This window comes from Trichechus manatus, unplaced genomic scaffold (assembly GCF_000243295.1).
Source record: "Trichechus manatus latirostris isolate Lorelei unplaced genomic scaffold, TriManLat1.0 scaffold00006, whole genome shotgun sequence".
Classification (NCBI taxonomy): domain Eukaryota; kingdom Metazoa; phylum Chordata; class Mammalia; order Sirenia; family Trichechidae; genus Trichechus; species Trichechus manatus.
In genome coordinates, this window is record NW_004443942.1 from 26,576,147 (window position 1) to 26,600,654 (window position 24,508).

At 38.9% G+C, this 24,508-nt stretch overlaps 1 protein-coding gene across 20 annotated transcripts in view; it reads left to right on the top strand.

Moving 5' to 3' along the window:
• CD44 (CD44 molecule (IN blood group)) overlaps window positions 1–24,508 on the top strand; it is a 96,481-nt gene that overhangs the window by 52,472 nt on the left and 19,501 nt on the right. For 2 of the 20 annotated variants that reach the window (XM_023738351.1, XM_023738361.1), the window contains exons 4-5: window positions 118–189; window positions 3,101–3,334. In XM_023738351.1, the coding sequence (XP_023594119.1) occupies window positions 118–189; window positions 3,101–3,334 (306 nt within the window). Of the gene's footprint in view, window positions 1–117; window positions 190–3,100; window positions 3,335–7,266; window positions 7,387–9,523; window positions 9,653–10,859; window positions 10,986–13,698; window positions 13,813–14,273; window positions 14,391–17,293; window positions 17,423–18,813; window positions 18,955–21,894; window positions 21,991–23,743; window positions 23,834–24,508 lie in introns of all 20 variants that reach the window. The other 18 variants (XM_023738293.1, XM_023738295.1, XM_023738301.1 and 15 more) reach the window with 18 other exon arrangements.

Here is a 24,508-nt window from a genome sequence, read left to right on the forward strand (position 1 = left end):
GAAGCGTATTTGGGACAAGTTGTAATAAAACTCCATCCTAATTAACTAATAGAAGTGGGGATAGATTTTGCTTTTATTTTTTAGAATTCTGACGCCTTTTTTTTTCCTACCCCATAGCTCCAGCAGACAAAGAAGACTGCACATCAGTCACAGACCTGCCCAATACCTTTGAAGGACCAATTACCATAAGTAAGTATCTCTTCTAATCTTCCTTGAGTTTTCCCATTCTTGGGAAAGGACCAGGTGCATTTGCTGTGTTTTATGTTTTAATAGAATAGCAGTCTTTCTCTAAGGCTAGAGATTGTTAGTTGTGATTCAATATGTGTTTCTCTTCCTCTGCTATGGATTGAAACTGCTGTCTGGTTTACCCTAATACATTGTTCCTCAAATTTCAGTCATTTGAAAACCATTTTCACCATTTTTTTTTTGTATCCATGTGCACAGCACTATCATTTACTTGATATTTTCTTTTAGTTGGCCAATTCTTTTCTACTCTAAATACATTTATCTTACCTCGAGAGTATAGCCCCCAGACTCCTTCTAGCTCAGTGGTGAAGTCAGTTCCGAGGTTCACCTTTCAGCCAGGGATTGGACAGCCCCATATAACAAAAAGGGACTAATGAGGCACAGCAGTCCCGGGACAAGGACTAGAAGGCAAAAGGGGTCAGGAAAGCTGGTGATAGGGAACCCAAGGTTGAGTAAGGACAGTGTTGACATGTAGTGGGGTTGTTAACCATTGTCATAAAACAATATGTGTACTGACAAAAAAAAAAAATTATCTTAAAAAAATGCAAATGGAAAGCCAACATCACTTGTCATAAATAGGAGGTAACCTTAAAAATAAATTTACATTAAATAATTTTCTTAAATCCTAGTTGCTGAGGTGTCTGAATCTAAGCCATGCTCTCTCTTACAGAGAGGGGATTAACAAGTGTTAGGGGTAGGAGCATTCTGCCCCCAAACAAAGATTTTCTGTTTGATATAACTGACGTGTTGCAAGGTAATTATGAAGGGTGTAAGTTTCCTTGTATGTGTTTACGCATTATTTATACCATGCTCACCTAAAGTCATCTGGGTTATCTACAGTAGTATGTGCTTGGTGCTTTGGAAAGCAGAAAATCCCAACCAGAACCTTAAAGCATACACCTACTAATCCTGATCTCACTGCCTCTGAGTCCATTTCTCTGAGAAGTGCCACAATGTTGAGGAGGTCTGATTTCTGCCAGTGAGTTAAACCTGTTAGGTGCGGTTACACGTATCTGTGCTTGTAGTAGAAAGGAAAGGAGAATCTTCCTGGACCACACAAATTCAGGCCCCCACTGTTACAGAAGGTATTGTCCCTGTCTGTGGCATGCAATAGGAAGGGGAAGCCTCATACCACAGTGGCTACCATGTGAAATGGGCTATCTCATGCAGGCATGATATGAAATTCTATTTACTTACCACCTGAGTGATCTCAGAGGAATGTCTTAATCTTTTTGAGCCTCAGTTTTCTCATATGTTTAGTGAGACAACATATGAGAATGGTTAGGAAAACTAAGAGAGATAATATGTCTAATGCATGCCTGACCCGGAGTTGTTCCTGTTGTTGGTTGCCATCGAGTTGGCTCCCCCTCATATATAACAGATCTTCTGTATAACAGAACAAAGCATTGCCCAGTCCTTCGCCATCCTCACAATCATTCCTATGCTTGGCTCAGCCCGTTGTTTCAGCCTCATTTTTGCTGACCCTCCACTTTACCATACATGATATCCTCTTCTAGAGACTGATCTTTCCTGATAACATGTCCAAAGTAAGCAAGACAAAGTTTCACCCAGAGTAGATACTCAATAAATGTCCCATTTCCTTGGTCCCCACAGATCTCATTAAAAGCCCGGACCCATATGAGTTTGGTCAATAATATTTCCTTATCTGGTCTTCATCTGAAAGATTATCAAGATGATTGAGACTTTGGAATTTTTATTTATTTGCATTTATGTTTTATTAATCATTCCATTTGGGAAAGCTAGATAGGTGGACAAAAGGAATCTTTGGTCCCACCAATGCAATATGGCAGAAAATAATTTCGGCTAAACGAACACTTGTAGAGTGAGTGGCTTAAGACCTGAAGGCAGCAAATCCTTTCTGGGAGAAGCAATGAACAAATTCATCCTTGCTTTTCCTCCTCCTCTCCACCTTAGTCATTTGCTTGTTCAAACCAAAGCTTTTGATCTTCTTTATATACATTCAATTTCAAGGTTGAATTTCACAGAGGATGGCAGAGGCTCTGCCAGTATTTACACATGCTGATTTCCTAGCGAGGCACGGGGGTTTGCTTAAACAGATGAAATTTGCCCCTTAGAAGGAAAACCCAGTTCTTCATGGATTTGCAAATATATCTTCCCTGTTGGGGCTAATATCCTCTTCAACTGCTGCTTCAAATCCTTTCTGGAATGAGATGGAATTAATAGCAACAAATGTTACGTGTACTTAAGAAGGGAGGGTAGGGAACCAGGTGGGAGAATTATCATTTATTGAATACTAGGCTGAACACTTTACACACAATGTATCATATAATGCTTAAAACAACCCCATTCAGAAAGTATTATTATCCCCATTTTATAAACGAGGGAAGGAGCCCAGAGAGTTATCTTGTTTAGAATCGCACAGCTAGTAAATGGCGGAGCTGGGATACAAACTTGGGGACTCTCAAATACATCCTCTTTTCCCCTTCCTGGACCAATGCCAGGAGGGTACATTCCCTTAATGCACCAGTTACTCTATCCCACCACGAGATAGGTATCTAGGTGTTATTTTTCTTAGCAAAAAGAAGATAGAATTGAAGTTACTCTTATGTGACAAGGAGCCTGATGGTGCAGTGGTTAAAGCAATCGACCGCTAACCGAAAGGTCAGCGGTTTGAAACCAACAGCATCTCTGTGGGAGAAAAGATGTGGCAGTCTGCTTCCGTAGAGATTACAGCCTTGGAAACCCTATGAGGTCACTATGGGTTGGAATCGACTCGATGGCAATGGGTTCTCTTATGTGATAATCCTCAGTCTTTCCTGTACTAAGAAAACGTCAGCTTTGAAGTTCTGAAAGTTCCTTCTCTTTCTCTCAGCTATTGTTAACCGTGATGGCACCCGCTACTCCAAGAAAGGAGAATACAGAACCAACCCTGAAGACATCAATCCCAGCAACCCTACAGACGATGACGTGAGCAGTGGTTCATCCAGTGAGCGAACCACTTCAGGAGGGTACAACATCTTCCATACCCACCTTCCAACTGCAGACCCGACTAAAGACCAAGCCAGTCCTTGGGTCACAGACGACACAGGGGACACACCAGCTACCAGTAAGGAAAATGAACCACTCTGCTTTCTCCAATAGCCGTTCGTCTGTAAACTGTTTCTGACCTTCTTGAGTGATAGGTGCTCATATGCTGATTTTCTCCTGTCTCTAGATACAGGTGACATCATTTGGGGAGGTGGGCTATTTGGTTATAGTGCTCTGGATGCTACTGCCTACAATTTTGTTTTTTCCTGTGTAAAAGTCCATTTTTCTGACCTTGGGACAAAAAGTGTCATGTTGGAAGTTTATAGAAGAGTTTCCTTTTTTCTCTTGTCCCTAGAGATACGGTGGCAATCCAAGCCTGATACAGAAGTTATTTCTATTTGTTTATTTCCTCCATGTTCTTATCTACCCGTGGATAAGATTGTTTTCATAAAGTTGGAATCATAGGACATACATGCCATTCCATCTGCTACTTTTTTCACTTAACTTTGTATTTTCATCTAATTTATACTCATGTTATCAATTGTATAACATTCAGTGGTACTCACGAGTCATGATTTACCAAACACTTCTTTTGTTTTTGGTTCAAGTAAGCATATTTGGGGGACTTATCGGGTGAAATTAAATCAGCTTAAGAGTTCTATATTCCAACCTGTTGGGGAAAGCTCCTAATACTCCTTGGGTTTGTGTGGGTTATTCATTCCTTGGAGCTACAAGAGGGGAGCTCTGTAAACATCGCGTTACACTGTGGGTTTTGCCCCTTGTGCTTCGGTTTCCTTGGCAAGTGTTTACATTTCCATCTTGTCTCCTTCTTCTCCTCCCTCTTTTCTTTTTCCCTGTGGCTTATTTTGAAACAGGTTTCCAGATTGGCCACGTTCCTTCTGTGGAGGATTTTTCAAACTCAAACGGGCATCTGCGTCTTGAGCTGCTTTCCTAGTATGGTCCGAATTTTCTCTTTTCCTGGCTATGGTTCTTGAGGGGTGGAACTCTGGCCCTCCAAACCTTGTGGCAGAAATTTACTGGTTTGTGAGTGCTCGCAATGGGGCCCTTTTCTATCCTTATATCACCCAGAAGCCAGGGAAACCTCAAGAGCACTAAGTTTTTAAGTTTCCTTGCTCAACATGTTTTAACTTTCTGTTAGCAGCTTGCTGAGGGCATGATACAAAGAGGCCTGGGGTTACACTCTTTCCCTGCTGATTCCCTGAAGCATTTCAAAAAGCAGATCTTTTCACACTGCCCATGTCTTCTAGGATTATTGGCTGTCTGGACATTGTGTCACCTCACTGGTTGCAGAAGCTTCTGCAAACCCACAAGGCAGTGCTGTAGGCTACTCGCTGCTTTTTGGATTCCTGGCCCTTCTGAAGCAGCCACGTTGAATGAGCTTATTGTTAGAACATGCAATTTTGGCAGATGATGGCAAACATGACAGTTGGTGGTCTCACCATGAAGCAGAGCAGATCTACTCTTAAAGTACCATTTCCCACCAAAGTAGACAATCTTGACAAAATACATCTTGTGGGGACTAGATGAAGTTAACATTCAAACAGCTGATAGCCTATGTAAAATAGTATTTCCACGTACTTTAGAAAAGGCAATTAATGCATTATATCAACAGTCATAGCACATCTTTTAGGGACTGTGCCTTTCCTGCCTAAGTTAGTCAACAAATACATTTTGAGGATCTACTATGTACCAGGCCTATCCTCGATGTTGAGGATTCAGTGGAAAACACCATTAAGAAGTAATATAGAAGAGAAATAAAAATTAGTAAGATATTCATTCATTCAACAATGTCTGTGCTAGACACTACTCTAGTTGCTGGAGAGTCTAGTTACTAGACAGTACTTATCAAGACCTACCCTCATGGAGCCTGTATACTAGTTCAGAAATCAAGGAGAGGGAGTGCCGTGAGACTTACCTAGAACATGGTTCAGGATTTGGATTGAGAAAAGAGCTGTACTTTTCTTCTTCCAGAACACTTAGCTAAGTTCCTGTAAGTAATTAAGGAAGAGAGAGACTAATTTGCCATCAGGGATGTGTCCATGGTTAACCTGATAGTCATTGAAGTGCTGTAGGATCCAATAAGGCCAATGGCAGCTCCAGATAGATCAATCCATGCCAAGAAGGGTGTTAAAGAAAATCACCAGGTGGAAACTTAGAAGTATTATATAGCATACTATAAAAAGTTAGCATTGATAAGTTCCTGAATAAACCCTGTATTCTAAGCCCACAGCCTCCTGACTGTTGGGCTTTGAGTTGGGTCTTAGTAAGAGAGAGTGACTGCAAAGCCTCCCTAGCGCATGCAGGAGAGCAGAGGTCAGGAGGAGAGCTGGCTGAGAACAGAGAGTTCTGCCTTTAGCTTGGCTGCCTCATTCCTTCCTTAAGGGTCCTTAGTGGGTGGCAACAGGGAAAGCCAATAAGAACAACCATCTGGATAGGTTTTAACCTCCAGTGGGCTTTTTATTATAAGTGTTATTCTTGGAAAAGCCATCTTGGAGACAGTGATCAGCCTCTTTCCTATTGGTGATCTGGAACTGTCTGGAATCAGAAACCTTAACTAATTCAGGAGGCTGACTCCTGCCTTGAAATGCTCTATTTTCTTGTCTTCTGGGTGTCAAAAGAATTTTTTTTCTTGGTCTGACGGGGCCTACTTGGGTGGGGAAAATTGGCAATTCTGCTAGCTAAGGTAGATTTTTCCATTTTTCCCTCTCACACAACTCCTTTCAGAAAGGCAGAAATATTGCCTGTTTCTATCTTGTGTTTATTTTCTGTTGGTCTCTTCCTGGTATACTATAGGGTGAGGGTGACAGAAACTTTGTATCTTTAATAAAGTTTCTGAAGTGAGAAGGGGGTGTCTGTGGATTTTCCAGAAGGATGCTCCGGTTGCACTGGGGGCATCATTGGTGAAATTGGCTCCTATCTCTCTATTCTGAGCTAATGTGTTCCTTATAGCATAGAACATATTATGCAGGTTGTTGATGTATAGAGTCAATCTGGGATTGAAAACCTGGGGTTCATGGAGTCTCAGGAATTTCAACGACAGGACATAAGGTATCCAAGAACCACCTGAAGTTATATGCAATATTCTGAGAGTGTGTATGTGTAGTATCACTTTTTTGATGAGAGAGGCCATAACTTATATCAGGTTTTCAAAGGAATGTATGACTCAAAATGCATTTTCAAAATCCCAACTGGTTCAGATATTTATCTTGATGATTTTTGTCATTCTGCTCCAATAGGAAAACTTTCTTGACTCAAGTCCAACTTGAGAGTCAGATGAGAGGTTATAAATTATAAAATTTTATTGATTATCCTTTCTATAATTTGATTAGAGGGTCTAGAGTTTCTCTGACTTGGCAGTTTTGTTTCTCTCCTGATAACACATTCTGAATTAGAATCAAAAGCAACAGGAAGTGGTAGATGGACATTCAAGAAAACTTTATCTTAATTCGACACTCGACACATACCCTTTGAAAAGTCCCTGCTCAAATATAAAGCTTGAATTGAGATTGATTGGCATGGGTGGAGCTTTGATATGACGGTTGTCATCACAAGCTACCTGGTACAATGATGGACAGACCATAAAGATACAGGCAAACACCCCCAATGATACTGTAAGGATAAATGAAGGAAAGCAACTTTACAAAATGCTACATCGAGGACTTTCAGTTGATTGCTGGGTCATCAAATGAAGTAGATAGAAAATCTCTTCCATCATAGGTTGAAGTTGCTGGTTGGTTTTGCTCTGAGCATGTATTCAGAGGGCTCACTTTGAAAAATTAGTAGCATTGAGTTGATATCCATACAGAATTTGCATTTCTGGTGTTGCCCTAAGATTCTAGGAGACTTTAGAAGGCTGGAAAGTAAAACCAGGCTTCAACTTCTTTTCTAATCTTCATTCTGGAATAGATACAGATATTATATATAGACAGAACTGAGAGTAAAGGTTTTGCAGAAGGATTTCACTAAATGATATTTTCATAATTGATCCAGTTACCTCAACTCTGCACTCAAACAACCACGCAGCAGCTCAGGAACAGAACGGTTGGCTGTGGTCCTGGTTTGGTAATTCACAGCCTAAGACTCAGGATGTCACAACAGCAGCAACCACAGGTAAATTGTTACAACTTTTGCTTGTTAGTCATCCTGAATGGCAGACCGTTCAGTGTGAAGGAAGAGGGCACTCATCGTCCTGAAGTTGCCTACTGATGTTGCTTCACCATCCTTAGTGAGAGCAGGGTTGGGTACTGTTTCATTTATCAGAGAGGCCTATGTGTCTGGGGATATGAACGTACACTCCTAACTATCCTGCTTGTTTTCCTTTTGGCAACATGAGTATAGAATCAGAATGATTTTTCCTTCAGAGTCTTTGACTATGAGATTCATTCAAAACATGTCTTCTAGAAAGAAGTCTATTAGAAAATGCATACTCCTGCTTTCTGTTGATCTAATTATCAAAGTTAACATAATAAAAAGGAATGCTGATCTATGAATGAGAAGTGTAGGCCCTGGACACTGGTTTGTACACCTAAAACTTCAACTGTCAAGTGTAGGAGATAACCTGCTGCTTGGTGTTAGCATCTAGGCCTCTAACAAGCTCCCAGGATGTTTGACTATTAGTTCTAAATCCCTGCGAAGTATTTTAACTTGGGAGATTTTGAGGGACAAAAGATTCACAGTCTATAACAATGGAGATTACAAGTATAACTTCACTTATTGACTTTTGTTGAGTGAGGATATGACCATATTTTAAAACAATTATGCATTCTTTCTGCAGAAGGAGAGCAGTAATAATGGTCCATTACATGTGCTTATCTTACAAGATGTTGAATAAAATAAACCTGTTATTTCTACAAGTAGTCTTATAAGGAAAATAGTGCTGATGTTATGGTTGCCATATTGTAAAGATTAAGATAATGCTGGAGAGAGAGAGGGAGAGGAGACAAGAGGGAGAATGATGTAGAATAAAGGTTATGATGATGTATTTTTAAATGTTTGCATTGTTTATAGAACAAATGGTGTAGAGGAAAATGTCTTCCTGGCGGTGTTTCATCTTGGGTAATTTCTGGGCTCTCTTGATAAGAAATCTATCTTGTTAAAATAAACCTAAACTTACTTTTGTATTTTGGGGTTTAATGATGGTTTCGGCCTACTCTTATCTGATATTCTCCTGACGTACATCATGAATGCAAAAATGACAGTCTTTGGAAGTTTCAAATTCTGATTTCATGTCCAATTCTCTTGCTTTTGGTCTTATTAGTGGGACCCTTGGATTGCTTCATCTCTGTCTTTTCTGATTGATTATCCTACTTGAAAAAAAATGAACTCAAAATGCCCTGTTCTGCTTCGCAAAATATAGTGTTGATATAAAAAACGACCACGGGTAAGGTGGGTAAGGTTGGAACTCTAAATTGAGAAAAATAGAGAGGCATCTTTTGTAAGTCTTCTACTCTATGTGTCATTCTTCATCTGTGTGTGGGTTTGCTGGGAGTGTGTATTGGGAACTGCTGGCAGAAATATCATATCCTAAGTTATAGGAGAATGATATTGGTTGGCCAAGAGAGATTGTGTAGAAGACCAAGGAGCTAGGATTCTGAAGAGCTGGGTTTTAGAATCATAGAATCTCAGATTTGTAGAGGATTTTAAATGGTCTGGTTCAATCAAACCTTCTGATTATTTAATACAACTTTACTTCCATGTGATTATCCAGTCTCTGCTCGGTGGTGGAAAAATAATACTTTATTAAGAAACGCATCACTGGATGGTTCATATTATTACTTTTTAAATCCAGTATTTGGAAGAATACCTATCTCCCTCAAATTCTCCCCTCATGGGTCCTACATTGGCCTCTTAGGAACACAGACCAAAAAATAATCCCTCTTTTATTTTATAGCCTTTTTAAAATCCAAAGACAGCTCTCATTCCCTCCTTGGGACCTTTCTGCTGCTAATTAGCCTTCTGACTTCAGACAAGTCAGAAGGTTTATCCAACACAAATTTTCATCTTTAAATGATGAGCATGAACCAGAAGATATTTGAAGTCCTTCCGTCTCTGACATTCTATGAACTCCAGATTTGGCCGCTGGAAAAAGAAAAAAAAGATACTTCTTTGCTTTTTCTCTTTCTTTCCACCATCTATATCAAGTATAGATAATTCTCTTGAGTAGTAAAAGTCTAAGAGTATATACACCGCTATTCCTTAGGAACTGATAATTAACCTTTCAATCATCAATTCAATCATGGTTGCACAGCTTTGACCAGCACTACTGGTACAACTCCTGAAACAATAACCAAGAGGGAAGAAGTGAAGGACTGGTTTTCACAGTGGTTTCAACCATCACATTCCAAGAATCATCTCCACACAACAACAAAAATGGCTGGTAATGGGTTATGAATATCTCCCTTCATATGGTTTCTGGACAGTCTTCAATAAATCTCATTGACCTCTGGGGATATCATCAAAGTCTAAAGTCCATTCTGGTCTCACAAGTTGATGTGATGATTTTAGAAGGACATGAGCTTTGAGATCTGGATGTTTGGTTTTATAGTATTAATAAGTAGGTTTCTTCTTTCTATTCTATAGAATTAATATAGCTTAGGAGGAGGCTAATATGGAACCTGTGAAAAGAGGCAGATCTTTCTTGATGACAGAACAAAATTTTAACTCTAAAAGATAGTTCATATGTCTTCTAAAGTAATCTAAGTCATAAAAAGTTCTGGACTTTTCATGAGAAAGTGAACAAAATCTAGAAAATTTCCATCAATGGAACTATTATTGGAGTAGACACTAATAGTATTAAAAGCCAAAAGACAGCCTGAATCCCACTCAAAATGTAGGAAACCTCTTTTCAGTAAAGACTTCTACAATAATCATTGAGAAGAGGTGGAGGATTTCCGTCTACTTTTCTATGACTGCATCCAAAAGGAAAACATGGGAATTTCTCAAAACATCAACTACAGTTTACTGTAGTCAATGCTTGTGGTTGACTAATAAATGCCAGGAATGATTTCCCTATTAATTGACTACCCTTTTTTTTCTATGCTAAAGTATTGTTGGGAACTCCAATATAGCTTTCGTTTATACTCGGAGTTACAATAATCTGATACTAGAGAGGTTCAGTAAATGAATTAGCATATTGTATATACAACTCTGAGATTTAAAAAATGATCGACATAGGTTTAAAGTCCAAGTTTTTTCTGAAGGTGACTTGCCAAACAAGCACATTTGAAAACTTTGCACTCAATTCTTGTCTTCCTAGCTACAATGACATATGTTTAATGAGTTAATAATAAATACATATGAAACCAGGGGGGAATTTCCATTGGCTTTTGCTTTTCTTCTTTGGTGGGGTTATGTCCATATTTATTCTTTTAGATTCTTTAAAGAGAATGTTCAGTTACAGAGATCTTTTTAAATCCATATATCAGCTCCAGAGAACAGGACATAGGAGTTTGGGGTCTTCAAGTCAACTGTCTCTCTTTTTATAACCTTGAACATTCCGTTATACCTTCTGTACCTGATTTTTTCTTTTGTCAAATGGGTTGTTTGGCATCCAACTCAGCCACTAACGCAAGTCACCACAACAGGTACGGATTCAAATACCATGTCAGCAGGCTGGGACCCAAATGAAGAAAATGAAGATGAAACAGGCAAACCCCCCAGTTATTCTGGATCAGGAATTGATGATGATGAGGATTTTATCTCCAGAACCAGTAAGAAAAATCAATTACAGTCAAACCATTTGTGCAAGGCTTACTGATTAATCTGGTTCATACTCAATAGGTATCTATCTTTGGAAATAGTTAATGTGAAAAATGAATGTGGTCTTATATTTTGATGAGGTTATGGAGGAAGAAATAGAATTATTTGGATGGAAGCCAAAATATATTTGGAGGGGAAATGGAAAAAATATCTTTTATAAAATCCCTAATGCCTCTTACTCTTCCTATTTCTTTACCTACGTGGTCTGCTGCTACAAATTGTCTTTTTTCTCCTGTAGTAAACTTTGAATTATCGAGCTTTGTCAGAGAATGACATTTTAAAACATTATAACAAAACATTCATTGTGTACCTACTGGTAACACAGAGCTGAAAAATGTCAGAGTCCTTGACCTCAAGGAGCTCACAGTCTATTGAAACAATAGATTTGGAGAAGGTGATTAAGAGAGTATTAATTACAAGGTGTAAGCCAAAAAACCCAACACATTGCTGTAGTCGATTCTGACTCATAGTGACCCTATAGGACAGAGTAGAAATGCCCCATAGAGTTTTCAAGGAGCAGCCGGTGGACTCTAACTGCTGACCTTCTGGTTAGCAGCTAAGCTCTTAACCACTGCACCACCAGGGCTCCAATTAAAACGTGTAGACAACCCTAAATTGAAGGCATAGAAGGCCTTGGAAAGGCTTACAGTATAGAAACAGAACTCAAGACCTGTCTGAGTTAATCAAACCCTCATGGAGGTCAAAGGAGCCCAGATTTTAACAGATGAATTGGACACCAATATAACATTGAAGGGAAGGACAAATAAAACCTGAGCTTAAAACAATGCCAATTTTTAAAAGCAAATAGTGACACCACTACATAATAGTATCAGAATTGTGATAATTATCATACTTTTTTTGAGAACAAAGGGATGGAAATTGAGCTGGAAAATGTCCTTTAAAAAAATTAAAACATGCAAAGCTTGTTCTATTATTCTGCCAGAGGTCTGAGTTTCCTATACATATCTGTAATGACTTAAGACTTTCCAACAGAGATGAGAATCCTGAACGTGATTCCATCACGGCTCTGCTTTTCCTTAGAGAAGGTGAGCCTTTGGATGTTACGTGAGCTCTCTCTGGTCATGGACCAGAATGCTATTATCTCAATGAAACCAGAGACTTTCTGGAGCATCCGTAAATGGATAACTCCCAAGGTTGGGAGAGATCCCAAAAATACAGCGTAGGCCTGGAAGGAATTTGAGTGTATGACACTGATACAGCAAATACTCCAGATGAACTAGTTATTTTATATCTAAACCTTTAAGTGGTGTATTCCTCAGACTGGACCCTCCACAGAGCTTAGTCTATGGGAAAAGGAAACTCTTTTCAGTAACTTCAGAAAGAAAAGCAAATGACCAAACCCACTGGATATTTACTGTTAGACTGTCTCCTGGGTTCAGGTGTATCTCTGCCTTCCAAGTGGGGCCATCAGTAAAGATGTGGTCTTTATAGCTAAGAAATTAAACTCCCATGGATGGCAACCCAAGTAAATCAACTTGAAAATAAGTTGTATAGTCTGACTCCAGGGGAAAACTTTGGTAATTTTTATCTCTGTGGCATAATTTCCAATTCTGGCTCACCTTTCCAATTGGCCCCTGTGCACATAATTCAGCAGGCTGCCTTTTTTCTTCTGGAGGGATATGATAATTGCCACTTTTTCATGCTTATTGAAAATATGGTTAATGATTCTGAGCAGGATTTTCTTAACTCATGAAATAGAACTGATAGTATTACTGTTTGGAAAAAGAGTTTTGTATTATTTGGGTACCAAAATAAAGTTTGAAAGAATTGGGGTGGGTTTGTCAATAACCTTTTAACAAAAGACATTGATTCTGATTTTGCCATGATCCTTCTGTCTGGTGCATCTCCTGTCCCAGCTCTAATATTTTGGGTGACAGTATCAGGGCACTGGTGGATGTATGCCTTTTTTTTTTCCCTTTTTGGTGTGCCGCTATGCTGGTGGTTGGTTACCTGTGCTCATTTTCTACTGAATGTATATGTCTTGTATTCTTTCATTGGTTATGGATGGTTTGCTCATGAAATGTTTGTGTTTGATAAATATTCATAAATGTATACCTTAATGATATGGCTGTTCTAAGTAGATGTTCTTTCTCAGAATCATCTATAGGAAAACTCTGGCTGCTCTGGGTGTTTTTCTCACAGCAAAATTACTAACAAAATAAAGTGACCATCACGGTGTAACTTTCAGCTATCTACCTCTTCAGTATGAGGAAGTATGAGGATCTACACGTAGCACCCTTGCCAGTGATGCAAATTCCTTGGGCTTTCAAGGATGGAGGCCCACTACAGACTGCATGGATGGGCAAAACTCTGATGTCTTTGCTTATCTTTGGTGGAGGGCTGGTGTTTGCAAAGTTGTTCTTCCTCATGCTACAGCTTCTTTGCCTGATTTCTCTGGAAGATCTCATGTTCTGAACACGGAAGTATTCTATGACAGAATGCAAAGGACATTGAGATGCTTAACAAGGTGGCTGAATTAAGCTGAAGACACTCTCTTCTTTCCCTCCATTTCCACTCAACCATCTATACAACCTCATATAGATGATTCATTCTATAGACTAAAGAAGGGGAAAATGTGCAAAACAAGTGGTGAAGGATCAAGAAATAAAATTTTTCTAATCGCTTCAATCATCATTATAACAGTTTCAACCATCACACCAGCTGTTGGTAACACAGGACTGAATGAGGATTGGAAATATTGGAGCCCACAATTTCCACATCAAGAATTAGAACTTCAGACACCTACAGAGATGACTGGTAATGGGTTATGCATACTTAATTAAATATTTTTTTTCCTCAAAGCCTATGATGCTGCAAAGGTCAGTCATCAGGACATAATGGGAATTTAGTTAATATCACAAATTCCTAGTGAGCTTTCATGTAGATACTCAATTCCACTTAGGAGACATTTATCAATCATATGGTCTAAGCACAAGGTATTTTATGCTGCTTCATTATAAAGATGGATACGTTAGAATGATTTAAGGTTCTGCCCTTGACAAAGTGGTTATAGCGGAATAACAAGTAATCATTGTACAACTCCATGTCCATTGGTTTTCTCTTGGGACACATTAGTGAAGTCACTCAAAATTATTGAGAATAGTAGAAGTACTATTTAGGCATAGAACTAGTAAATAGCATGTTCTTTAATGGAAGAACAGCAACATTGAATGTTGGTCAATAAAAAGTCACAGTGTATGTAACCATAATTGCAACAGATGTGGACAGAAGTGGCACCAGTGCTCATGGAGAAAACTGGACCCAGGAACCACAGCCTCCTCTCATTCACCGTGAGCATCATGACGATGAGGAGACCCAGCATTCTACCAGAACAAGTAAGAAGGATGGTGGTCAAGAGTTCTGGTTTAGACAAGCTTGTGAAGTCATCCCATAGAGTAGAGGAGATTTTGTGTAGACATTGGCTACATCTTTTACTTCCATTCAGCTGCCAAGACTACACACAATTTTTAAAAACTGGAAAGAAGATGTTAACTTGTCAGGTTGTCCAAAAGACCAAAATGTTTAAGAAATATATCTGGGATATGATTTTTGTGTGAAAGATTTCTTGAGGTTTCGTTTTGGTGATTTGTGTGTCTTTATGGAAATGTATGGTGAAGAGTGTGTTCTTTTGGTGTTTCTTATGAGATCTGGAAAGAGACTTTGCCAAGTGAAACATTCTTTGGAATCTTTATTTTCCATAAAGATCTTTGATGAATCCAGTTTCTTTTTCACATTGTGGTCCTCACTGCATTATATGAAGGCATTCCATGTACTCTTTAGAGAAAAGTGGGTGGCTCCAATGTTCTATATTTTAATTCTATAATGCTCTTTTCTGTCTTTAAACATTGGATAACTAGCAAAGGCTTTGATGCTCTTATTGTTATTTATACATATATGCAAATGTGTTGGGTTTTCTAAAACAATCTCAAGTCTCACCACTAGACTATGAGGATAGGACAAAAAAAGTAAGAAGTACGTACTCTTCTTTCATCTAGTTCTCTAATAGATGCCTATCTTATTCGGAGCAAAATAAGCTTTTATTTGGGGTAATAACTTGGAGCATTTTTACAACTGTGGTTCAACCATCATTTTCAGAGCTTTGGACACTCCTAAAAGAAAAATGTGAAAAATGGCCACTTAGAAGTCAAAGGGAGACACTAAAGGAGTTTGAGAATTCATGGTTTGAGGGATGTCTTCAGACAACAAAAAAGTTTCAGACATCAGCTAGGACAGTGTCACTAAATCCTAGGCATTGTACTGAACACACCCAACAGGCCTACATCTCATTACTTTCCCCAAGAGATTTAATATATGCATGAGGATTAAGGATTGAGTCAATAAAAGAGTCTTCTGATAGAAGAAGGAAACAGAGAGGAAGCAGAAGTCTCTTCAGAATAGGATTCTGTGTCAGTCCCCTTTGGGTTCTAACAGTATATCTTAGAAATTATTTTAGATAGTGTGTACTTAAAAAGACATTTAAGAGACTTGGAATTAATGAGTCTATTGTCAAGGGGGAGAGGGGCATCATTTCAATAAGTCAAACTCCACCTATTGCTGTCGAGCTGATTCTGACTCATAGCAACCCCGTAAGACAGAGTAGAACTGCCCTACAGGGTTTCCAAGGAGCAGCTGGTGGATTCAAACTGCTGACCTTTTGCTTAGCAGCTGTAGCTCTTAACCACTGCAGCACCAGGGCTCCATCATTAGAATAGAGAATAGTTAAATAACCAGGCATATGGAAACTGACAGGAAAAAAAAAAAAAAAACTGTAGCAATTCTCTTATCAATACTTGCAAAATATAGTGTCTTCTAATTGGTGACCTCTGGGCTTTATCAAATGAACTTTACAACTTCTAGAAGAGAGTCAACCTCCATATTTTATAGTGGAAATCCTGTACTCTTCTAACCCATTCTGATAATTTATGCTGGAAAATACCATGGGGTTACTAAGTACTTAAAAGACCATTACGCTTATAAAGATAGTGATAGAGGGGGTATAGAGTTGTGTGTGTGCATATCTGTGTGCACAATTGTGTACACTTGTGTGTGTTTTTCTATTATTTTTTAATTTGAGTAACATGGCAGGCTACATTTGGGTCAGTTTTTCCCTTTGTAATTACACTAATGCTTTTTCTGACTTCATTATTTGTCAGGAGGTGGTGATTTAGTCAGTTGGGGGGTAAAACTTAAGAACTGACTGTGTTTTTCCTTCTCCCTCTGGATAACCAGTTAACCCCAGGAATGTTTTGGTCAATGCAAGGATAAAATGAGGGCAGTAAATTTTGTTTTTTAGACGGGTTTGCTATTTTTAAATCACTTGTACCATTTTCTAAGATAATGGAATATAAACAGTTTCACAAGTGGCAAAACATACTTTGGCTTGGCAAGTTTATAGGTTCTCCTTTTCTTGATGAACTAGAAATTTGCTCTTAGTTGTTATAGATGCACATGTCAGTGGCTTTGTGATTTATCCTGAAGGCACCCTGATGAAATTTTATTCCATTAATTTTGTCTTTTTAAAAACTGGAGACATTGACAGCTACAACACTGAGTGGTTGAAATCTTAAGGCTGTCACACACTGCTGTTGTTTATACAATGTCAAGTACTGGCTAGAATGATTTTTCTTCCTCCGAATGAATTTTTTAAAAAGTAGTGTTAATAAATTTAGATGCCACATAGACATGAACACGTAATGCATCAGTGGAACGGTATCCCAGTTATCCCAACATCTTCCACGCTGGGCAAATCCATTGCTGGTATATTTCCAGTGTGTTTGATTATGAGTTACATGGCCACCAGCTGAGAAGGTCCACTACTATGTTGATCTTGTCATAAATTATTATGTAAAATAATCCTTCACTGAAAATCACTGGAGTGAAGAGGTTAACTCTTTGAACAAAAGGTTCTCTCAGACAAGATATGTGAGACCATAGACTATAGTAAAATAAGAGTAAGGCTGAGAATGCATAGGCTGTGGTCTAGTCCTAACTTTCCCCCAATCTGGCTATACAGTTTTGAGCAAATCAAAACTTTCCTGGGCTCTAGATTTTCCACCTGAAAAATTAAAGGATTGAATGATTTCTAATGTTCATTTCAGAATATCAGTGGCCTCTCTCCTCGCTGCCTTCCCTTTCTGCCTTCTCTTCCTAGTGTATATACCCTTAAAGTAGAAGGATATAACAGCTGCTGGTGAGGACATTGGACAATAATCGCTCACAGTTGACATTCTTCTCACAGCCCAGGTAATCCCTAGTATTACAACTGAAGAAACAGCTACCAAGAAAGAGCAGTGGTTTGGGAATGGAGGGCCTGGGGAACATCCCCAAATACCGGAAGAAGACTCTCATTCAACAACAGGGACAACTGGTAATAGCTGGTTTAACTAGCAAACTTAAGTGGAAACTTCCTTTTAGTTAAATGTTGGACGTGGAGGACACTGAACAAAAGGCCAGTCTTGAAGGAATTGTCACAGACGTTAAGGTTTCTTAATAAATTATGGTGCAGTCAATCCCAACCTAATCCTAAGTGCTTATAACAAATCACCTGAGCAGAAATGGATATAAGCATGTAAAGGAGACACTGGGAATATACCCTTGAGTATGTCTCTTTCAGATCTAGTTTGGGGCATCCCCTAGTGAGATTGTAACAGAAACCCTGATCTGGCAAAATGCTCCCTTTTATTTTGTAAAGGAATCTACTCTATGAAATGGGTCCAGGACTGACAACATGATTCTATGAAGCACTGGGCTGGTGAGAAAGCATTAGTTGGGACCCCAGTATTTGAAGAAATGGAGACAGACATTTTGAGAAAAATGACACCTGTCTGTTGTTACTTGGCCCTTTGTTCACGTCTCTGTTTGGTGATTTCTCCTTGAGTGTATGATGTTTTTTTTCTTGGGTTTACAAAAAAAAGCATCTTCTCTCTTCTTGAGCTGTGGGATTATGGAAACTAGACTCAAGTCTTGTCATCATCTCTAAACAATGCCAGATAACTTGGCTTTGCAAGCTCATATGCATGATTCTTTTCTCTGTGTGACATACATATTGAAACGCATTGTGTCTTGTAAAAGAATGTGAATTCCACATTCTCTCTTGGTGTCAGTGAGAGATACTCCAGTGTTTCCATTTGCAATATAGAATATAATACATAATGTCCTTCCAGGGTGTGACAACTTCTGAATGCATTCCGGGCAGAGCAATGGATTCAGTGACTGGCATGTGGTGTGGTGGTTGCTAAGGGGCTACTGTTATAATCTTTCCTACCTATATTTCTTCACTAGCGCAGAATGAAGTAAAGGCATGTACTGCACACTTATTATGGATTCCATTCATACTTTTGAGATGAATGGCTTTTACTTTCATGTTGATCAGATGGGAAGCTGTTACCTGATTCCTTCTGTACCCCACTTCCAGCCTCCTGTGCATTTTTTCTGGGATGTGGCTGTCTCTTTTATGGGACTGTGGCAATATGGCATGGGTGAAGAACTATTTCTCCTTCATTTTCACTTGATGTCAATAACTCATCTTCTGTCCACTGCTGAAGTTGTTAATGCTTTTGTGTTCCTCAGTTCACATGCTGATTGCTAAGAAAATGAGCATGAAAGAACCCAAGCACACTGAAACTTTCTGCGATTACAGACCTCCTTGCCCACTATACAGGGACGATGGTTTCATTGTCTTGTCTAGAAAATAAAGCCTTAAAAAAAAATCAGTATATCCCAGGTCAAAAGTCAATTAACACTTTGATAATTGCATAGTCACAACAGCCTCAGCCCACGACAGTCATACAAATCAAAGAATGACAACGCAGAGTCAAGAGGACAGTACTTCCTGGATGGATTTCTTCGATCCAATCTCACATCCAATGGGACGAGGTCATCGAACAGGAGGAAGGATGGGTAATAACCTCTGAGCTTTTTTCTAAATTATGTTTTTGAAATCCACCAAATGCCTATTTTTTTAGAAATATGCCCTTGGTTTTAGACTAGGCTACTTTCCTAGGAAAGAACTGGAAGTTTTTTCAAAAATCAGTTTTCTTGGTGAGAGTGATACACGCGTGCATCATATAGCGAATTTCTGGGCTGAGAGTGAAGAATTTGGCAGGGGGATAAAGAAGAATTAGTCCTAGGATGATGGGAACAGAAATCATTTCCTGTGAGGAAGGGGCATTCCCAGGATTTTTTTCCTTTTATTTCTAAGTGCAGGGTTTTAAATAAAGTGATGGATTCAGTGACTATTTCCGTTGTAAACCCAAAATATAACTTGTTGTTGGCAGAAAAATCTGAGAGGTCAGAAACTGGTGACTAGTCATTCCAAACAGGTTAACTACAAGGCTCAGAAAACATTTACTCATGTCACATTTAGAGATAATTCAGTACTAAGGGAAGTATTTAAGATTTAGACCATGCTTGGCCCTCAACAAATGTTTGTGAATTTAATGGGTGGGCAACATTTACACAGGATGGAATCCCTGTTTTCTTAAATACCATTCTTTCTTACTTATCTGTGAGCAATTCAAAAACAGAATTAGAGACAAAGATAGAAATAGTAGTAGCACTGCAAAAATGGAAGATTGTGATTTTACTTGACCAATTTTTATATTTAAAAAGAATTCTTCCTTGTCCTAACAAATGACATCTTTTCTGAGAGAGTCTCCAAGAGTTGGTGGCAGGTGGTACTCCTTTCTTCTCAGTCTTTAATAAATTTAAGAATCCATGTTCCTTACTATTCCCATGAACAGGGTTATTCATTTTTCTTTTTAATTTAACAAGATGTCCTCATCACAGAAAAGTAGCATTCCAAAAAGAAGATAAATCAAAAGAATCAACATAGGGATGTGAGTCTTCAGTCATAGCATTGAGTATATTATCTGGATCCTAATTGCCAAGGGTATGCACGACACAAAACTTACTGAAATGTGTTCTAAGAGCACAGTGACTATGTCTCTTGGTATTGAATATATATAAAGTTATCTTCAAAAATTAATCCAAGGGTTTCTATAGTTGCATTTCTTTAGAACACCTAACTATACCTTACCCAAATATTAGTGATCAGATATCCCTTAAACTACAATGTGTATTAAATATCTGCTAATATGCAAAGCATTATGGAGATACAAAGATGTACAATTCATGGTATGCTCTTAAGAAACTTAACATCAAGTTGAGAAAAGAAAACATTTAGCATGAAAATATATCTACTAATACAAGACAGTAAATAATAGGTATCAAATGAATATTGCAAACAATAAGCACAAAAGGAATTCAGAGAAGCCTCTGGAGAGTGTCAGGGAAAGGCCAATTAGACCTGGTTTTTGAAAAACAGAAAAAAAAAACATAGATAGGCAGAGAAGGAGTTGGGAGAGTTTTTCTAGGAAGGAGACTTATGTGAGGAGAGTCATAAAGGAAGGAAAGCCAAGGCATGAATTTGGCAGAAGTGAGTGGGTCCATTTGGCAGGTTTTCTTTGGTTGTATAAAAGAAGGTAAGTTTGAATGACTGGCTTGGGGCCATTATGCTGAGTGACTGAAGTACCACATGCAGACCCAGCACACGTGTTATGCACACAGCTGCTGGAGGCTCTGATGACATCCCAGCTGAGAAGCTAAGCCAGTCAAAGAACTTTAGGATCAATATTTTGTCTCCATACCAGTGAAGAGAGAGAAATTCCATTAAACTGATGAGCATGTCAAGAACAATAAGATTGGCTTTGACCATAAAATGATTTTGACACCTCTTCAAGGATTCTACTTATAAAAGGAAAGATTAACAAGAATTACACCTTCAACAGGCAGGAATTTTTCTAGAAGAATATCCAGTTGGGATTTTTATTTGGGTTTGCTGGCCCTTCCTCTTTTTTGAAATCTGGAATAGTAGAGTCACAGTCACATTTTTGTCCTACAAAGACTTCGATTCTCTTTTCTTTTTGCATGTAAAAGCTGCAGTGCAGATGTGGGTGCCCAATATTCGGTGCTTGCCTCTGGAGTCATTTGGAGCTCATTAAATTTCCCCAGAGGCAGAAGTGTGGGCAGGCTTTGACTGAACTGGAGAGTCAGCAATATTGATGGTGTTTATGAATTATTTGACCTCTGCTTCACTTAGGGCTTTTTATTGCAGCAGAATAGATCTGTGATAACTACTAAAAACAGCAGTTATAAATATTTCAGTGAAATTTCTACGCTATTCAGCATTGTGCATGTTAAATTTCAAAGACACCTCATAGAAGTGTTTAGGTGCTAGAGTGGTTCATTGCTTCTTATTTCTTGCCCGTGTGCACGTCTTGTGGCTTCCACCTAGGTAATATTAGATGAGAATTCTATGCTTTGATTTGCATGTGCGCTTTGTGACGAGAAAGAGGACTAGATAAGAGAGTTGTAAATAAGTTTCTTTGGCAGGTAAAGGAGGTGTGAGAAAATGGTGTCTAATAAGCCAGCGCACTTTGTGTTTTCTTTATGTGTCAGGTTACGTGTGCTTATATGAAATGCAGTGTGTATGGAATGGGACAAGTCACATGTGGATGATACTGCTGTCTCTCTGTAAGGCTGGGGAGTCCCCTCCTGTGCTCATGTTAGTGCCATGAAGTCATCCTTCCAGACTGAGCAAACACAAACAAAAATCACAGATTTTATACAACTCACCCCTTAAATGAAATGAGGCTACTTTTTGCGATGCTCTTTTGAAGAAAAAATAATCTATTCTAATTCTGGAGACATGAAACAGTAGGTGTTTTCCTTCTTCTTATCCAGGCTTGAATATAAAAGTAATTCAGCTGTAGACTACATAAACCACCCTCAGGTAGTAGTTTAGGAAATCAAGCAATAACACTGATTTAATTCCTTCAGATATGGACTCCAGCCATAGTACAACGCTTCAGCCTACTACTGATCCAGACGGAGGTTTGGACTTGGACAGGACAGGACCTCTTGCAATGGCAACTCGTAAGGATGGTGACAGCCAGCCCCTTTATTGACCTGTATTCTTGCTTCTGCTCTTAGATTGGCCAAGATGCCAGAGCTTGGTGGTGGAGTGGTACACTTAGAGCTATGTGGATCAGCTCAGCCCAGAGTGTAAAAGCAGTCTTCATTGCCTGTATTTCCTTGGTGGTGGTTCTTTAAAACTGATTTTACCTTCATGTTGTTGCCTTCCAGATTCGCTAACTTTATGTTTAAAGAAAAACGACAAAGGTTGCGAGACTCCATTGAATTTGATTTTCCTTCTCTAAGTACTCATGTCAGTGACAACCGAGGCCACTGTTAGGACAGTGTTTGTTTTCTCCATGTTTTAAATGACATCTCCTTATGATTTCTATCTTTCCCCTGACCAAGGCAGAAGAGAGATAGGATTACTCTGGTGGTTGTGAAAAGATATTTTGAGGCCAGTTATTCATAAAGGATAAGGAAATCAGATCAGCCCACAGGGGAGGAGGAAGGCACATTGTTGACAATTGACAAAGTCAGGAGGGTCCTTGGAACAAAAAAGGAACATTTGCTAATACTACTTTCTATCACTAACATATGGCAGGAATCAATGCTAAGTTTCTAGTAGCCTTCATTTCCACTCTTTGTGCCAGGATAGCCTAGAGCTCAGTCTAAAATTCTTGGCAGCACATGAAAGGAATGAGAATTACGGGGCCATCTGCCTCATTTCACTACTTGCTACACATAATGGGCAGAGTCCTTCATGGGAGCCATTCTAGGCAAAAATAAAAAAATCAGCAAGCATGTGTTGATTGTCAACAATGTAAATAGCAGTGTTGGGTATCAAAGAAGGTGCAAATAAGTCTAAGAATGGCCTCTGCCATTGGAAGGCTATTCCATTTAATGTCACTGTTGACTTTGTTCTGATGTTGGATTTGGGCTTTGGTGAATGTCTCTCTCCTGGTTTAATATTTATTTGGTGGTGGACATGGCTCATGGGTGCACTTTATGGAGTGCTTGCACCTGTAACTCAAAGGTCAGCACCTTTTCTTAGAAGAACACGAAAGAAATGAACTCAAATCAAAGTGACTTCAGATATGGCAATGCTTCAACCTCAAATTGATATACGTCACTGAGGGCCCTGTGTTTGCCCAGGCAAGCGTTTCCTCAGTGCAGAGATGAGAATCACATCCACAGATGAGATCCAAAACCTAGTAATAGAGTAAAATGGCGACTTCGTTTAATGCTCTTTAGAGGGAAGTTAGGAGTTTCTTGTATAAAATGGATCTGAGTTACCTGAGCAGGTTATTCTAGCTGATCTCATTCCTCTTTTATGGTTATAGGTGTACTACCTGCTATCATGGCATTTATGTTCATTACAATCTCACTTCTTGACCAATAGTCAGGTGCTCTTGATTGTTGATAGGAACACTGAGACTCGAGCATTCCTTTTCCCATGTGTCTATGTTCTCTAGTTTTCCTTAGTGACTGGGAGCAATACAATCAGATCAGGATGATCCAGGGTGGACAAAATTTTGAGTCAGGTTTCACCTTGACACTTTACTTTCACTGACTATTCTGATGAACAAAGGGTCTTAGGGGCCAACGAAGGGTAAAACAGAATTCTCTTGTAGATTTTTATCCATCAGAGAACGGTGTGCACAAACTTTGTTTTTCCTTTGCACCTACCTATTTTGGACACTTCTATAGCAGATAACAGAGAAATTATATCATGGTTCCAAATTAACGCTGGATTCATCCCTCACTGAAACAGAACAGAGTCATTCTCAGACCTTCTCTACAGAACATGGAGGCTTGGAAGAAGATAAAGACCATCCAACAACTCCTGCTCTAACATCTAGCAGTAAGAATTATAAAGCCCAGGTGGCTTCAACTCTTGATTTAAAAAAAAAAAAAAATGAACAAATTTTGAGTGCTTTGGCTGTGTCTTTGGTGGAGGTGCATCAATTGACTGCTGTTATGCTGTTGTTTTTGGTTAGTAGGTGCATCTGGTGATGGTTCTCTGGTTTTTCTGCTTTGTAGACCTCTTGGTAGTCATTGTACATTAAGTGCAAACTATATATCTTAATCTTAAAGGTTAGGTTCCTTAAACTCTAGAGTTAGTGTCTTGGTTTAAATAAAATGAATTGCTTACATAGTGACCCTATAGGACAGAGTAGAACTGCCTCATGGGGTTTCCAAGGAGCGGCTGGTGGATTTGAACTGCTGACCTTTTGGTTAGCAGCCAAGCTCTTAACCACTGTGCCACCAGGGCTCCCTATCCGCCTTGTAACAATGTTATTTTTCACGTATCTTCAGGACCATAAATCCAAGGTGCCGGGTGACAAAGAAGTAGTGCCCTTCTGACAAAGAAAAAAAAAAAAGCTAAATTGGTAGCCTAAGGTCTTTGAAATCTTGCATTTGCCATTCCAATTGCAGACTATATAATTTTACCTTCCAATCCAATGGTGTGTTTCTTCAACTTCATCAAAGGTGGATCCAACTGAGAAAGAGTTCATGATTATCTAGTACCTGATTG